The 16943-nt window shown below is 59.5% G+C and overlaps 1 protein-coding gene across 10 annotated transcripts in view; it reads left to right on the top strand.

Annotated features, from left to right (window-relative positions):
- Positions 1–16732, top strand: part of TNK2 (tyrosine kinase non receptor 2) — a 42290-nt gene extending 25558 nt beyond the window's left edge. For 3 of the 10 annotated variants that reach the window (XM_037837535.1, XM_037837504.1, XM_037837508.1), the window contains exons 4-16: positions 34–255; positions 1180–1332; positions 1794–2071; positions 3596–3722; positions 4113–4259; positions 4381–4475; positions 9348–9542; positions 11470–11561; positions 12156–12200; positions 12936–14284; positions 14363–14458; positions 14605–14732; positions 15900–16732. In XM_037837535.1, coding sequence (XP_037693463.1) covers positions 34–255; positions 1180–1332; positions 1794–2071; positions 3596–3722; positions 4113–4259; positions 4381–4475; positions 9348–9542; positions 11470–11561; positions 12156–12200; positions 12936–14284; positions 14363–14458; positions 14605–14732; positions 15900–15906 — 2934 coding nt within the window. In that variant the 3' untranslated portion in view covers positions 15907–16732. Of the gene's footprint in view, positions 1–33; positions 256–276; positions 709–1179; positions 1333–1793; positions 2072–3595; positions 3723–4112; positions 4260–4380; positions 4476–9347; positions 9543–11469; positions 11562–12155; positions 12201–12935; positions 14285–14362; positions 14459–14604; positions 14737–15899 lie in introns of those variants that run through there. The other 7 variants (XM_037837516.1, XM_037837521.1, XM_037837540.1 and 4 more) reach the window with 6 other exon arrangements.
- The last annotated feature ends 211 nt before the right edge of the window (positions 16733–16943 follow it).

The following is a 16943-nucleotide window of genomic DNA, read 5'->3' as shown; positions in this document are numbered from 1 at the left end:
GGCTCCCGTCTGGCCCCGGCTGCCTTCAAACAGGTGTTCAGTGGAAAGCGGCCGGAGGCCGAGTTCCCTCCTCATCACTCCCAGAGCACCTTCCGAAAGACCTCGCCCACCCCAGGGGGCCCGGCGGGGGAGGGTCCTCTGCAGAGCCTCACCTGCCTCATCGGGGAGAAGGACCTGCGCCTCTTGGAGAAGCTGGGGGATGGCTCCTTCGGCGTGGTGCGCAGGGGCGAGTGGGACGCCCCCTCGGGGAAGACGGTGAGCCCCCTCGTCCTGTGGGCAGGGCGGAGGGAGGGCCCCCAAGAGCTGTGTCGGGCCCTCTCCACCCTGGGAGGCAGGGCTGCCCTCTGCTGGATTTAAATGGGATGGGGGCAGGTTCACAGGGTGCTCAGATTTAACTGGATGTCTCCTTTTTTGCAATTACAAAGGTAGTATAATCATTGGAAAAATTTGGAAACTACTTGAATTAAAAAAAAGTGCAAATCACCTGTAATCCCACCACTTTAACATTTCTGCCCTTTTTTTCCCAGTTATTTTGTTGAGTTTAATTAAGATCATACCCTGGATATATATAACTTTCTAAATCTTACCCTTTTCTCTTGGCACTATGTTTTTAAATTTTTCCTCTGAGGAATAACTTACGTGCAATGAAGAGTACAATTCTGAAGTGTACATATGGCTCCATGAAAACTTACTTGTGTACAGACCCAGGTACCCACTACCCAGATCAAGACACAGAGCATTTCCCTCGGCCCAGGAACCCCCACCCCCCATGGCCTCTTCCAGGCAGTATCCCCATCATCCAAGAAAAACCACTCTTCTAACTCTGATCAGCATAGATTAGTTTTCTGGCATTAAATTTAAAGCATTTTAATTCTCTATGAAAATTGTTTTTAATATTCCATTTTATGATAATATTTAATACCTCATCATCCTATTGCTCCTCTCTTACCTTACTGTTGATAATTAGCCTGGGGAGTCCCCTGCAAAGGGGAGGCTCAGCTGACAGCCCTGGGGTCAGCCAGCTGCCTCCCCCACCCAGGCTGCATGCACACCTGGGCCCTTCAAAATGGGCATATCTGAGGCGGAGATGGTTGCGCCAGCTGGGGAGGAGGAGCAGGTCGGCTCAGAGTGGCCGGGGACGGGGCATGTTGTGACTCTGGCACTCGCCACTCTGGGCAGGTGAGTGTGGCTGTGAAGTGCCTGAAGCCCGATGTGCTGAGCCAGCCAGAGGCCATGGATGACTTCATCCGGGAGGTCAATGCCATGCACTCACTGGACCACCGCAACCTCATCCGCCTCTATGGGGTGGTGCTCACGCCACCCATGAAGATGGTGAGGGCTGCTGGGTGTGGGGGATGTGTCGGGGGCCATGGTCTCAGGGCCCCCAGGTCTGCCCCTCCTCCTGCCTGTGCTCACGTCCTCCATCCTGAAACAAGTCAGAGCCCCCGGATCCTGCTCTGGTCTTCCATCCTGGCTGTGTCTGCCAGAGCCCAGGTCCCGCTCTGGATTTTGCTTGTGCTCATAGGCAGAGAGTCGTACCCATTGGAGGGGCTGGCCCTTGAGTGTAGTTTTTGGAATTTTAGCCTGAGCCTCTCTGGGCTGCTTCTCCTTGGGCTTTGGTTTCCCTCTCTGACAGGAGGGAGAGGCCTGGGAAGCTGTAGGATTCCTGGAGGAAGGGACATGGAACATGGCTCTGGCCAGCCTCCAGGAAGGAATGGGCACCGGGCATGGGGAGCTGAGGGAGGGCTGGGGCTGATCCAGGCTTATTCCTCCCACTTCCACCGTGGCCTCAGGTGACAGAGCTGGCGCCTCTGGGCTCGTTGTTGGACCGGCTTCGCAAGCACCAGGGCCACTTCCTCCTGGGGACGCTGAGCCGCTACGCTGTGCAGGTGGCCGAGGGCATGGGCTACCTGGAGTCCAAGCGCTTTATTCACCGCGACCTGGCCGCCCGCAATCTGTTGCTGGCCACCCGGGACCTGGTCAAGATTGGGGACTTCGGGCTGATGCGAGCACTGCCCCAGAACGATGACCACTATGTCATGCAGGAGCATCGCAAGGTGCCCTTTGCCTGGTGAGGGGCAGGTGCTGCCGGCTCACGGGGTCTGGACCCTGCCCTGGTCACAGCAGACCTGGGCCTCAGAGCTCCTGGGACCTTTTGTACCCACTACATCTCCTGGCTCGTCCTGGGCCTGCCCACGCCTGTGCTGGGTCTGAGGTGCCCTTCTTGTGCCCCATCCATTCTCCTACCCACCCAGGGAATCTCGAGGCCCCTGTACCAGCGACTGGAGCACTGGGAGGCGCAGGGATAAGTGCCATGGCAACTCCTCAGGGGGCGCGTTGCTCAGTGGAGTATTAGGAAAGACTTCCTGGAGGACTTGGTATGGATGCTAAAACCTGAAAGATGAAGGACAGATAGCCAGACAAAGACTGGTCGGTAAGCGTGTTTCAGGCAGAGCTAGCAGCAGGCAGGGCCAGTCCACACAGCCTTGTAGACTGTCGGGGCTGCTCACCTGAGCCCCGGGGAGCGCCCCAGCCCTCTCTGGCTCCTGCCCGGGCTTCTCCTGTGCTGAGACCATCATGGTCCTCTATTACCACTGACCAGAGTGTGGGCTCCCTGTTTTGGAGTCAGAAGGGTTGGTCCAGTTCTGCTTGCCAAAGCTGTGGCTGTGGGACACCCCGATAGTCAAGGATGTGTGATCATCTGGTTAGTCAATACCTGGGGTGACCATACATCCCAGACACTGCCTGTTAGCTTTTAGTGATTAACACTACCGCTTTTCATACTCACATCCTGGTTTGGATGGTAAATTATTAAACCATCTATTTTATGAGTCCCTTAAAATAATGCTGGGAAGTGGACAGGGTATAGTCAGTTTGATGCATGGAGAGATAGAGGCTTAAAGGTCTTGAGGGACTGTCCCTGCGTCCCTCTTCCTCTGGGTGGCAGGGCCAGCTCTTGAGGCACACGAGAGATCCTTGGATTCAATGTCCAGGGCACCTTCCTACCTGTTCTGCACTCCAGCCCCTCGAGAAGACCCCTTTTCCAGCTTCACTGCAGTGGCATTTTCCTTCACCTGGGGAGTATGGCGGTGTTTGGGTGAAGCCAGAGTGGTTGTTTCCATCCATTTTGGTTCTTCCCCAGGCCCTGTCCAAATTTCCCTCCCACACCTTCCTGTAGAAATGATCCAAATCCCAGGATCCTGCCTAAAAGCTGGAAGCTGTCATCTTCCCACCACCCCCGACTAGAAAACAGCCTGAGCCCTTGTTCCCCCACCCCCACCCTACCCACGCCCACCCTGCAGCCTCCTGACCTTCTTTTCCCTGCTTCCCCAAGCCTGGGAAACTTCACCCTCCTCTTGTCACCCCGGGCTGCATTTGAATAAAAGACCTGGGTAGGGATGACTTGCTCCCCGCCTGTGCACCCCTGAGGTCAAGACGTCCCTCCATGGCCTCTGTGACTGCGGTGGGGCCTGGCGTGTGGTGGGGGCAACAGCACATGCTTGTCAAAGGAATATTTCTGTCCATCGGGGCCGATGCAGGTGGGGGTGCTCTGGGTACTCTGAGGAGCCTTCTGTCTGATCCCTGCCTCTGCCAGGTGTGCCCCGGAGAGCCTGAAAACACGCACCTTCTCCCATGCCAGTGACACTTGGATGTTTGGGGTGACGCTGTGGGAGATGTTCACCTATGGCCAGGAGCCCTGGATTGGCCTCAATGGCAGCCAGGTGAGGGGCGGGGGGCTTGCCCCACCGCGGGGTGGCCCCTGGCTCCCAGCTTGGCCTTGTTGGAGTTGGCCCTTACCTGATGGACGCCCTCCCCACCCCTTTGCCTGCGTGACCTCTCAGGGACTGCCCCAGTGGGTCAAGGAGGGAAGAGTTGGGTTTGCTCTCATTCTCCAGGTCTTGCAGTATGCATCTGTTTCTGCGGCTTAGACCTGGGAGTCAGGGTTGGAGGCCCTGGGGACGGGGCCTTCCCCGGAGGGCAGGCCTCTTCCCCGGAGGGCATGCCTGGCAGCCAGCAGCTGCAGTCCTGAGGCAAGCTGGATGGAAAGTGGGCTGTGAAGAGCTTGGGTGTGCTCTTGTTCTCAGACTCTGCACCCCCTGCCCCACTTCCAGATCCTGCATAAGATCGACAAGGAGGGGGAGCGCCTGCCCCGGCCCGAGGACTGCCCCCAGGACATCTACAATGTCATGGTCCAGTGCTGGGCTCACAAACCAGAGGACAGACCCACCTTTGTGGCCCTGCGGGACTTCCTGCTGGAGGTGAGGGGCAGGTGTGCCCATGGGGGTGGGGCTGTCCCAGCGGGGGGGTGGCTTGCATCCGTGCTGGCTGCACAGGGCTCCATCCCCTCCCTGGGTGGGAAGTGACCCGTTGTGCCTACAGGCCCAGCCCACGGACATGCGGGCCCTTCAGGACTTTGAGGAACCAGACAAGCTGCACATCCAAGTGAATGATGTCATCACAGTCATCGAGGGAAGGTAGGCATTGTAGGGCTGGACCTGCTCTGGAATGCCTTGAGGGGCACAGGGAGGACGGGGCCATGGGGCAGAGGTCTTTTTTGCCTCCAGGGTTCCCATGGCAACAGACAGGGATGGCTCCTGGGCTGGAGCCCTGCAGCCTGAGGGCAGGACAGGCCTGGGGCAGGCTCCTTCCTGGGTGCTGGGGTTTGTTACACAGACACCGCTGCTCTGAGGGGAGTTTTCTCTGCCTAACCCTGCCTCCTCCATTACCCCGTTCCCACTCAGCTCTGGCTCTGGCCCTGTGGGTAAAGGGCCAAACTGCCATTAGCGTGAGGAATAGGAGACGGCTCAGCCATGACGTTCCCCTCTGACCTTGCCTGCCCTTCCCTCCCTGCCTCTTCGCAGCACCCCTTTCTGCTCCCCACCTGGGTGCCTTTGAGTACCCGGAAGCAGCCTGGTCCCTGCCCACCCACCCTTCAGCTTTCCATCCTTCCATCCTTCCCACCAAGCCTCCTCCATTGCTCCTTCCTGGCCTTCCCATCTGCCTCCCGCGACCCCCTGCCCAGACCCCACACCCTCACCCCTTTCTTCCTGGTCTCCCCTGCAGGGCCCTCTCTGTTCCTGATCCCGGTGGTGGCGTCCGCCTCGCCCCCTCCCACCCACCTCTTGCACGCATGTGCGCGTGTGCACACACACATGTGTCTTAGCCTGCAGGCGGCCTCTCCTGAGTCACTGGCTCCTGCTGCAGCCCCCGCAGTTCAAGCCCTGGAGGCCCCGCCCTCCTCTCACCCCACTTTCTGTTATCTGATCCCCAGGGTGTGTGAGGAACTGGTTGGGGCAGGGACTGGTTTGAGGTGTCTTTTGGGGTAGAGAGGAGCATTGAGGACGAGGAAGAAGAGAGGTAGAGGAAATTCCCTGTGCTCCCCGGGTCCTCTGACCCAGAGCCTGGAAGGACTGGGGGAGGGGGCTGCATCCCACCAAGCCTTTTCTACCTGGACTTTGGCTTTGGGGCCCAGGGGGCCTGCCCTACCGCCTCACAGGAGGGTTGGTGAGAGAGGAGAGCCTCTGGGTCTGAGAGTGATAGGGTGACCCCCCAACCCAGGCCGGTGACGTAGGAACGTGGCCTGAACCTGCTGTGGCTCTAGTACCTCTTCCCGAGGCCAGGGCTCCCCTCACCTTTGGGCCTGAGTACCTGGAGCAAGAACGACATGCCAGCAGATTGCAGGAGAGTGTGGTTAGAGCTTCTAGGAGAGGCACCTGGGGGGACAGGAAGGAACAATCTGTGGGTTTGGAGCTGAAGGTCCAAGGAAGGGGCTGTGGGCATTGGCAGTCTGAGGGGGTCCAAGAGAGCAAGATACACAGTAATAGAAACTTGAAGGATAGGGGCGCTCAGTGGTGGTGCATGGCGGTGTTGTAAGCCAGAAGTCTGGACCTCCAATCAAGGTGGCTTCTTCCTGGCCCACAGTGAGCCTCAGCCGTTCCCAACTCCGGAAGAACTTGACCTGTCCTCGGCTCCCCTAGTCCCCAAAGCTTTACTGCCCCACCCCCATTTCTTGCTCCCAGTGGGAGCCCGTGTGCCGGGCCCAGTGTCCCTGAGGGGGTGACTCAGGCACTTCATGTGTGTCTGGAGCTGATGCCCCGGGTCACTGCCAGAGCGAGGCGGGCAGCGGGCGGGGGTCAGGGAGTGCCCCTCCCAGGAGGTCGTCGTGGGCGCACCCTGCCCCGCCCTTCTGCCCCAGGCTCCCGTGGGCCCCAGCTGCTGGCTCTGCCACCGCCTGCTGACAGTGTGGGCTCCCTGGCTCCTCCTTGGGGGCCCCGAGCCCTGACTTGGAGCGCAGCGGCTGCCCTTGGTCCCAGAGCGGCCCAGGAGGTGGGAGGTGAGGGGCAAGCGGCCACGACAGCCGGTGAGGCTTTGGGAGTGGGCCTGTGTGTCGGTGGCACGGAGCTTTAACGCTTCCCCCTTTTTTCCTCTGTCCCCGAATACCTCGGTGTTTGTTTGCTGAGTCTCCATGTCTCCGGGTGGATGGGCTTTCTGTTTGTGTGTGTGTCTCTTTGGGTCTGGATTTCTATAGCTGTGTGTCTGTTTCCTTCTCCCTCTTAGCCTGGTTCTCAGCTCTCCCCATATCATGTTCTGTTCAGCCTTGGATCCCTTCTTGTTGAATCTGTCTCCAATACTTCTGTTTTCCTAGACCGGAGTCCAGGACACTGCTTTCCTCGGCTCTGACTGAGTCTGTGGGCACAGTGCTGCTCCAGGTCCCAGGCAGTGGGCAGAGAGAAGACACCTCGATGCTTTGTGAGCTGAGCTTGTGAGGCTGTCTAGGCTCTCGGGGACAAATGGAAGACTTTTTTTCCCCAGGAATCTGAGTTGTCCCTTGAGGCCAGGGGCTGTTTGAGACCCCCAGAGGGAAGGTGGCATGGTATTTTGAGCACAATTTGTAAGTAACATTTGCTCAGCCTTTCCTGGTCCACCTTAGGCCAGGACTGGGACAAGGTGCTAAGATTTCCAGAGACTGGTCTCCCGCAGAGCTGAGTAGCCTTAGGCAGTTCTCAGCTTGATCCTGGGTTTCCCATTTTGCAGAAGCTTCCTTTTATCTTGTCTGTCATCCCAGGATGCCAGGGTGGGGAAGGCTGAGGGCAGCAGGAAATAGAACTTTCAGGCTGGCAGTGCTGGGCCCTTTTCTTATTCCTGCAAGGACCTCCTGTCTGTGTTTGCATCAGTAACTCAGGGATTCTGGCTTGTTGGTGGAGAGGGAGACGAGAGCAGGCAGGGGGAGAAGAGCTGGCTTCAGTCCTGTCTGGGCTGCTGGCACCTCAGCCCTTGAGCCTCAAAGAGGGGAGATGGGCAGTGAGATGGAGCGTGGGCAACCTTGGGCGTTAGGTTTGAGCCTCATTGCGGGGACTGCTGCTTCTGCGTGTGCTTGAGAGCAGTTCCTGGGGTCTCTGTTCCTTTTACATTCTCTGCATTCTGGCTCCCCCTCTCATGGTGAGAAGCATGTTTTTGAAAAGTGGTGCCAGGCTTGACCACACCTGCAATAAAGGGGGGTGGGCTTGGTGTCCTCCTACCCCCAGAGGTGGCTCCAGAAAGAAGCCTCTTGAGGCATTGTCTGTTACCAAGGTTGTTGTAGAGAGAAGGGAAAAGGGTGCAAAAGTGACCTCCTACCAGACCCCCCTTGCTCAGGGGCCGTGTGTCTGGGAGAATGCAAAGAAGGCTTGGCCCTGGTGGACCTGGCCGTGGAGGCGAATCCATTCAACTTGACGTAGCGCTTCCCCCAAGGGCACTAGCTCCTCTGGGGAGGTGTGGAGAGCAGGGCCCACTGTCAGGCCCTGGGTGGGTGTCTGGGACAGGAGGGGAGGGGCTGCCTGGTGGAGGGGCCTGTGGAGCCCAGGGAGATGAAGAGGGGAGCATCAGCAATGGGTTCCTCCCCACTGTGGCCTTCTTGGGGGGGATACTTGACCTCAGCAGGCCCTGTGTGCGCCCTGGGCTGCCGCTTCTCTCTGGAATGGTCCTATTTTTGGTTGGGCTTTGTCCCTCCTGGGGCGTTGTCCTCTCTTCTTCCTTCCTTCCCTGCCCTTCCCACCCTGAGGGCAGGGTGGTAATCACAGGGTGGCCGTGTCTGGTGGTGGGGTCCTGCCCACGGCCTTGCCACAGGGAGGCAGGGCTCCCACCCCTCCCCAGCCCCACCTCTCGTTCCCGAGGACTGCTGGGCGCAGGGGGTTTGGCTTTTGGTCTTAGGGAACAGGCTGCTTTGGAGGGCACTCTGCCCCAGCGGGGCCACGTCACCTGCGACGTGGTGGGCCCAGGTTTGGGGGCATCCCTGCCGCCTCCATTCTCCAACACCTCCCCAGCACCTCCCCGAACGGCTGCCTTTCAGAGGTGGTCTCTAATTATTCCTCCAGCTCTGGGACAAGTTGAAGTAGGGGTTGGGAGTGACAATGGTGTGGGGAGCTCATGTCCCATGTGTCCACTCCTGCAGCATGTAGCTGTTGTCACATCTTCTTTAGACCATATTCTGCTCACATCCATCAGGTGTGAGTGTTTCCAGTGGCATGCCCAGGAGCCTCACAGCCTGCAGAGCTTTATGGCATTGGATGTGTCCAAGGCGGGGCTCTGCTCTTACTCACCTGTCCCCCACCCCCGTCCTATCAAATAGGGTTCACATTTGAGGCCAGAGTGAGGGGCTGACCATCCTGCAGTCCAGCCACACTGGGAGTAGCAGGCTCCCTTCTGGAGGATAGAGGGGTAAGGGTGGGCCTGCTGGAAAGCACTGGAGAGAGGGAGACTGGTGAAGAGAGGGCTTGGGTTGCCCCAGAGTTTCCTAACACTCGAAGGTCTGAATGCAGGAAACCGCTATTAGTTGGAGGGCTTGGCCCAAAGCCCAGGGCTAAGGCCCTTGGTGCTCCATTGGGTCCCCGCATCTCTTACAGCTTCTGGGACTGGGCCCGAGAGTGAAGGCAGGTCCTGCGCCCAGGAGGTTGGGGGTCCTGGCCTTGCAGGGGAATGGGAGGCCTGGTGGTGTTGAGAAGGGCGCTGGGTTTGCAGTCAAAATAATGGGGTTTGAACCTTGGATCTGCTCTGGTCTTTTTGTTAACCGTAAGCAAGTCCTGTCATTTGTTTGAACCTGTTTCCTTATTTGTAAACTGCGGGAAAAACCATCTGACTCACGTAGCTAGCTCAGAGTAAGGCTGTTTGCAAACAGCAGGACACTGTTCTGAGGGAGTGGCAGGTCACGGTGCTACGGGGAGGAGGCTGACGGCAGAGCCCCTGGTCCTGGGGCCTTGGCCCTTGCCTTCCCCTTCTGCTGAGGGGGGTGGTCTCGTGTGTAAAGGGTCCTGCTCCCTGGGGCTGTGCCCCCACACCCTGGTGTTCACGGTGCCGTCTCTGTCGGGCAGGGCTGAGAATTACTGGTGGCGTGGGCAGAACACGCGGACGCTGTGTGTGGGGCCCTTCCCGCGCAACGTGGTGACCTCTGTGGCCGGCCTGTCAGCCCAGGACATCAGCCAGCCCCTGCAGAACAGCTTCATCCACACGGGCCATGGTGACAGCAACCCCCGCCACTGCTGGGGCTTCCCCGACAAGATCGACGAGTGAGTACCTGGCCAGGTCCCCTGGTGGAGGAGGAGCTCGTCCTGACTGGCTTCAAAGCTCTCACACACACACACTCCAGCCTCCTCCTGCCCCAAGCCGAGGTGGACACAGACCCCCACCACACACACACACACACACACACGCACGCACATGTGATTCTCCACTTCCCAGGCTGCTCTCCCTCTCTGGCTACCAGCCTCAGAGGCACAGGTGGCACAGTCCTCCCAGGCCACAGACGCCGAGCCCTCCGGGGCCCTTGCTCCCATGTGACCGTTCTCCCCAACAAGGGGCAGCTTTGGTTCTTTTCTCCCCGTTTCTCATGCTGTTGTGTTTTTCTGCTGTCTTCATTTGAGTCGTACGCCTCTCCCAGTGTGCTCCCTGCTCTAGTGTGGTTGGACAGGGTGGGTTATTGGTGCTTGCAGCGGGAGGAGGTGGCGGGGAACTCCCTGGCAGGCAGCATCAGCGCTTTTGCTCTGGAAGAGAGGTCTCTAGGTATCGGTGACCGATGAATAAGCACAGGCGCCTCTGTTTTCTCTTTCTTGCTTGTCCTTCAGTGCCCGCCTGTATGTTCCCCGCCTCACCATGGTGCCCCAGCCCCACACTCATCTCATGTCTTCCCTCTCCCCTTGGCTTCCATTCCTGAAGCCCGCGTGCTAGAACAGGATGTGGAGGCAGCGTGGGGTGAGAGGTGTCGGTGCCAGGCGGGGGGGCCTCAAGTTGGGTGCTGGTTTTCAGGGCTGGGGGTGGGAGGTGGCTGGGCCCTCCTTCATGGGCTTCCGGCTCCCTCTTTCCCCTGGCACTTCCCCTGCTGTCCGTTCCAGAGTCTCGGAGTTGTGTGCCTGCCGGGCCAGGCCCAGGGTGGGAGTGAGTTTGAGTTCCCCAGAGCCAGGGGCCCCTGTGAGCGAACTCCCTGCAGCAAAGCTTCAGAGTGGGTATGTTAGGTCCCAGCTTGGCCACCTCTCCCTCCCGCGTATCACCCCACAGAGCCCACTCTTTGTACCCGGGCAGGAGGCTTGTAGTCTCCTTTCAGTAAAAGGATGAGGTCACCGGGGAGCATCTGGGAAGGACACAGAGAAGAATTAGTCACTTCCTGGATGCCCCTCCCCAGGGAGCATCCAGGCAGCTCCTCAAGCCTGGGGGTCCTGGAGGAGGGCTCCCACTGCACCTGCCTCTTGGGGCAGAAATGGACGTCAGAAGAGGTCAGCAGGAGAAAGGACTGCCAGAGGATGGAGTGGGAGGGCCTGTGTCTCTCGCCCTGCAAGACCCAGGCGAGAGCCTGAGAGAGCTGGGGCCAGAGAGTGCAGACATCCTCCATAGGACAGCCCGGTGCCCTCTGCCCCACTCCTGGTGTGCTGTGGCCAGCCCAGCCCCATTCCTCCCGGCTTTAATCAGCCCAGTGACTAAGTCCCAGATACAGACAGTTGATGCAGGGTTGGTGGAGAGGAAGCGCCCTCTGCCCCCGGCCCACCCGCACTGGGCAGTGTGCCCCAGTGCCTCTGTCGGCAGGCCCTCCCAGTGGGGCCTGGGGGGCAGAGCAGAGCGTGCCAGCCAGTGGATGACTGGAGAGAATCCCTGAACCAGCCTCCTGGAGACTGGGGAGAACAAGCTCTGTCTTTGGGGGATGTTCTTGGAGCCCCTGAAATCCTAGGCCCTTCAGCCTGGGATCAGTGTTCTTTTTCTCTGTGATACCCTCCCCCGGTTGCAACTTAGATCAGCAGTGGAGATGTGGATGTGAGGGGTCAGAAGCCCCGTGCTCCACACCCGAGCCCACCACTCAGCTTCCTCTAAGATAGGTGCTTTGATGGATGATCTTCTGGACACATCGGATTCCTATCCCAGGGCCAGGCCCAGCATCTCCGCCAGAGGTGTCCTCAGTGCCACCAGCCCAGCCGTCCTCCTCCCTCTGACCCACTTCTCTCCCCACAGGCTGTATCTGGGAAACCCCATGGATCCTCCTGACCTGCTAAGCGTGGAACTGAGCACCTCCCGACCCAGCCAGCTCCTAGGAAGGGCGAAAAGTAAGAGCCCTCCCACCTCCCAGAGTCCCGCAGCCCAACAGCTACCCAGGAAGGGACTCTCTTCTCAGCCGCCCACAGCTGGCTCTTCTGACCCTGGCGACGGTTGAATAAGAGTAGTGGGGGGTGAGTGGGGGACAGCTGTGCCCCTGGCTCCTGCCAGGCAGTGGGGGAAGACGAGAGGCAGCTGTATCCGCTGAGGTGGGCCTCCTCGGCCAGCCCTGCGTTAGCCCCGCCACTCAGCCTCCCTCTTTCCCATCGTCACTGGCCGTGCTCGGATCCTGGCTTTCCTCTTCCCCCTAATCCTGCCTTTCTCTCCTGAGCCAAAACTACCCCACGGGCTTCATCCCAGCCAGGAGCCTCATGCCATCTCCCAGATCCTGTGCCTGCCACACCGGAACACAGTTTCCCCATCCTGCCGCCCCATCGCCTGCCATTTGCTATTGGGTGTGGACATTCGCCTGCCTGTATTCACTGCTCTCTTTCTCTCTCCCCCCCTCAACTCTGCCCTTGCGCTCTTGTCTGGCTCTCTCCCCTCCCCGCCTTCTGTGTCTCCTGCACTGTCACGCTCTTCTTTCCGCATGGCCTTTCTTGCAGGGGAGCCTCCACCTCGCCCTCCTCAGCCTGCCATCTTCACTCAGAGTAAGTGGGGTGGCTCTCGATGCCTTGGCCCTTGCCCCCGCCCCTTCTCTGCTCTCATTCCTCTCCTCCTGGAAGGTACAGGGCCCAGGCCACCAGCTGGGAGGGGACGTGGGTGTGTGCTGTGAGCTTCTGCCGCTGGCCTGGCCCAGCATACCTGCCCCCCCACCACCACCACCACACCGCCAAAAGCCAGGACTTCGGGAATGAGCACGTGGTCCTGGCGCCCACCTCCACCTCTCTCTGGTGGTCCTGCCACATGCCCTTTTGGACCTGCAGAGGCTGTGTCTGGACTTCGTGGTGGTTGACCACAGCTCTGTCCACTTCAGGGATGGCTCGTGTTGCCCTTCATGGTGGGGGGTTGCCCGTCGCCCTGTGCCTGCACTAACGGTGTGCTCTGACGGGTGGAGCTAGAGGGTTACTAACCAGGCCCAGGAGGTGGGGTGTTTGGAGTCTGCATCGATGGAGAGAGTGTCAGAGATGGGCAAGCATGGGGCATGGCCTGCTCTAGCTGAGATGGCAGCCGGAGAGTTACCCACAGGGGCCTGACAGCCTCCAGAGCAGATTCTGCTCTCCTGTGTGGATGGGATTGGGTATGCGTTGAGGGTTCTGGCGGCTGGGGGCTGACCTCTGGGGGCATTTGGAGTAGGGAGTTGTGGGGGATACTTGGCTTTCTTCTCCCCACAACCGGCCCCTGCCTGACATGCCTCCCTGTTGGGGTCTCTCCTTCCATTACAGAACCCGCCTATGACCCTGTGAGTGAGGACCAAGACCCCTTGTCCAGTGACTTCAAGAGGCTGGGCCTGCGGAAGCCCAGCCTGCCCCGAGGGCTGTGGCTAGCGAAGCCCTCAGCCTGGGTACCCGGCACCAAGGCCGGCCACGGCGGCGGGGGCGAGGTCACGCTCATAGACTTCGGCGAGGAGCCTGTGGCCCCAGGCCCACGGCCCTGTGCTCCCTCCCTGGCCCAGCTGGCCATGGACGCCTGCTCCTTGTTGGACAAGACCCCGCCACAGAGCCCCACGCAGGCCCTGCCCCGGCCCCTGCACCCCACGCCAGTGGTGGACTGGGACGCACGCCCTCTGCCCCCGCCACCCGCCTACGATGACGTGGCCCAGGATGAGGACGACTTTGAGGTCTGCTCCATCAATAGCACGCTGGTGGGCATGCGGGTCCCCACCGGGCCCAGGCAGGGTGAGACCAATTACGCCTTCGTGCCTGAGCAGGCGCGGCCACTGCCTCCCCTGGAGGACAACCTGTTCCTCCTGCCCCAGGGCGGGAGCAAGCCGCCCAGCTCAGCCCAGACCACGGAGATCTTCCAGGAGCTGCAGCAGGAGTGCATGCGGCAGCTGCGCGTCCCAGCCGGCTCGCTGGCCTCCTCCCCGAGCCCAGCCAGCGACGACAAGCCCCAGGTGCCCCCCCGGGTGCCGATCCCCCCGCGACCTGTGCGCCCGTGCGGCGGGCTGTCTCCAGCCACCCCAGGCGAGGAAGAGATGGGGCGATGGCCTGGACCTGCCTCTCCTCCCCGGGTGCCTCCCCGGGAGCCCCTGTCCCCGCAAGGCTCGCGGACGCCCAGCCCCCTCGCACCACCTGGCAGCTCCCCACTGCCACCCCGGCTCTCAAGCTCCCCCGGGAAGGCCATGCCCACCACCCAGAGTTTTGCCTCCGACCCCAAGTATGCCACACCCCAGGTGATCCAGGCACCTGGCCCGCGGGCTGGCCCCTGCATTCTGCCCATCGTCCGAGATGGCAAGAAGGTTAGCAGCACCCACTACTACCTGCTGCCCGAGCGCCCGCCCTACTTGGAGCGCTACCAGCGCTTCCTGCGTGAGTCCCAGAGCCCTGAAGAGCCGGCCCCCCTGCCCGTGCCCCTGCTGCTGCCCCCACCCAACACCCCGGCCCCCGCTGCCCCGACGGCTACTGTTCGACCGATGCCCCAGGCTGCCCCGGACCCCAAGGCCAACTTTTCCAGCAACAACAGCAACCCAGGGACCCGGCCCCCAGCCCTGAGGGCTGCTGCTCGGCTGCTGCAGAGGGGCTGCCCCGGGGATGGGCTAGAGGCTGGCCGGCCAGTGGACAAGGTCCAGATGGTGAGTACCAGGCCTGGCCGTGGGGCAAGGTGGGGGCAGGGGCCCGAGCGGTGCTGACGGGTGGGCGGGTGTAACCAGCTGCAGGCCCTGGTGCATGGGGTGACCACAGAGGAGTGCCAGGCCGCCCTGCAGAGCCACGGCTGGAGTGTGCAGAGAGCTGCCCAGTATCTGAAGGTACCACCAGCTCCTGCCTGCTCGGGCTGCTGCCAACCCCACCCCATGCCCTGGCTCTGGCTCTCCTCTGCCCTCCCCACCTGTACCCCTCAGGTTCTGTGCCCCTCAGTCCCAGCGTGTCCCATGCACCTCCCTCCGCCCCTCAGGTGGAGCAGCTCTTTGGGCTGGGTCTGCGGCCACGGGGCGAGTGCCACAAAGTGCTGGAGATGTTCGACTGGAACCTGGAGCAGGCCGGCTGCCACCTCCTGGGCTCGTGCGGCCCTGCCCACCACAAGTGAGTGAGCCCTGCAGCTTGCCCGCCTTCCGGTCCCAGAAGGGCAGCGCTCTGGCTGCACTGCACAAGGCAGAATCCGGACATATGCAGTTTGGGTTGAAAGCAGTTTCTCCTAAAGGAATCTGTCTAGAACAGTAGTTGTCAAACTTCCTAAGCACTTGGTTTAGGTGAACTCGGGAGTAAAACAGAATTGGAGTTTCCTGGCCTGAAGGCGGCCTGCTTCACTAGCTCCCCCTAGTGACCCCAGGAGGCCGCAGGGAGCAGCAGGTTAAACCCCGAGGATGTAAACGAATCTCTCTCATTCAGTTTAAATTCAGTTAAATTCAGTTAAATTAATTTAAATTTAATTGAAATTTAAATTTTAATTCAGTTAATTCATTTAAATTCATTCAGTTTAAAGTAGCATATACCGTTTTAATGCCTTTTTAAAGGAACGTCCAACCCCCCAAAATCCATGATCTTTTTCCTGTAAAAAGTTTAAAAAATGTATATATAACACATACAAGAATATATAGTATAAATATATATGTGGAAGTTTTACCAAGTCCCAAAGTGGTGAAACACGGTCCAATAGGCGCGGTCAGTCGTGTGTCCCCGAGCGAGGCGCTGGGAGGCTGTGGGCCTGAGGGGTGGTAGTTGTGAAGCCAAGGTGCCTGCGTCAGACCCCAGCCCCTGCTGCTCGCGACGGGGTGACCTTGCGTGTGTTTCCAGATCTCTCAGCAGCTCAGACGCCTCATCTGTGAAATGTGTATAAATAATAGTGCCTGCCTTGTATGCGTGACTGAAAGGATAATGAGAGAGGCATCTGTCGGACAGCACACCATGTGTCTGCACACAGCATGCCATCACTAAATGTTAGATTTTATCTCATAGTTATTATTCCTAAGTTGCATCTAGATATGTTTAGGCTTTCTTGGCCTGTTATCCTTGGCTACTCTAATAGACAGCAGTGCCACCTCTTAGTTTATTCATAACTTATTAAAGTAAAGAAAAAAAAAAAGGCATCCAGCATAGTAAGTTCCAAAATTATTGCCTAGAACTACCAGTTTCAGCCAATCTGCCTGGCATTTTTGGGGTGTTCTGTGCCCACCCACACTGGATATTCCATAATCTGTTTACCAGCCCCTGTTGATGGAGGGACTTTTTGGTGGTTTTTCCATCTTTTAGGCGCTGAGATATGTCTGGAGAGTCAGAGGATCTGCCCTGAAGGAATCACTTGAGCCCACCCCTCTGATATGGGTGGGGAGCTGCCCCTGCTGGCCTGGAGGACCTGCTGCCACCTGCTGCTCCCAGTGGGCAGAGCGAGGCCAAAGGAGCAGGAGGCTGGGAGCCCTGCCTTGCCATCCCTCCTCACCCAGCGCTGTCCCTGCACACTTCGGTTCAGCCCTTGGCGCCCTAGCCCTCATGCAGGTGGGCGCCCTGTGAAGGCAGGTCTGGGGCTGCCTCAGGAGGCCATGAGGCCCACCTGCCTCTGGCTCCAGGCTTCGGCTGTGCTGTGGCTGCAGAGGGGCCCCGGGCCCTGGCCAGGGGACCAGACTGAGTGGAAGCCAGGCCTGGCCTGGGAAGGGAGGATGTAGTGGCCACACAGAAAGGAGGACCAGCACCCCATCAGGCCCCCCCACCCCCAAGGCCAGGCCTTTTTCCAGGGAGCCCCTAGGGGGGCATTTGGGGTGTCGAACAGAGTGTGGCTTGTGGCCTGGCCATGGACATGGTACAGGACTTGGCTGGTCTTGTGCCTGGAAATAGCCCCAGGTGGCTCAGGAAGCAGAGAAAGGGTGCCAGACTGCTCTCTGGCAGGGACCAGGGCCCCAGGCCCCAGGATTGGAGGGGGACCAAGGGAGGCAGTTGCCCTGGGGGGACACCAGTGCTTCCCTGTGACCCAGCCCTTCCCCTTGTGCGGCTCCTTGTTTTCCCACCAGCCTCTGTTGCCAAAGTTGCTGCCCCAGCTATCAATACCTGCTTCTTCCAGAGAAATAAAGTTTAGTTTCTATTTTATATTAGTTATTGGCACCTGCCTGTTTCTTTGCATCTTGTTCAGCCACTGGAAGCCCAGAGGCTCTTCAAGCCACTGCCGCCTGCCCAGGGCAGCAGGCCTTGTAGCACCACCTGTAGGCAGAGAGTGGAAGTGCAGGTCTGGGAGGCCCTGAGGGGTCTCTCCTTTTCCAGGGTGGGCATAGGGGCCAGAGTCCCCACTTACTCTAGACACTGACT

The sequence above is a fragment of the Choloepus didactylus genome, chromosome 1 (genome assembly GCF_015220235.1).
Source record: "Choloepus didactylus isolate mChoDid1 chromosome 1, mChoDid1.pri, whole genome shotgun sequence".
Lineage (NCBI taxonomy): Eukaryota > Metazoa > Chordata > Mammalia > Pilosa > Megalonychidae > Choloepus > Choloepus didactylus.
Note: the sequence above shows the minus strand (reverse complement) of the source record. Positions and strands in the feature narration are given on the sequence as shown.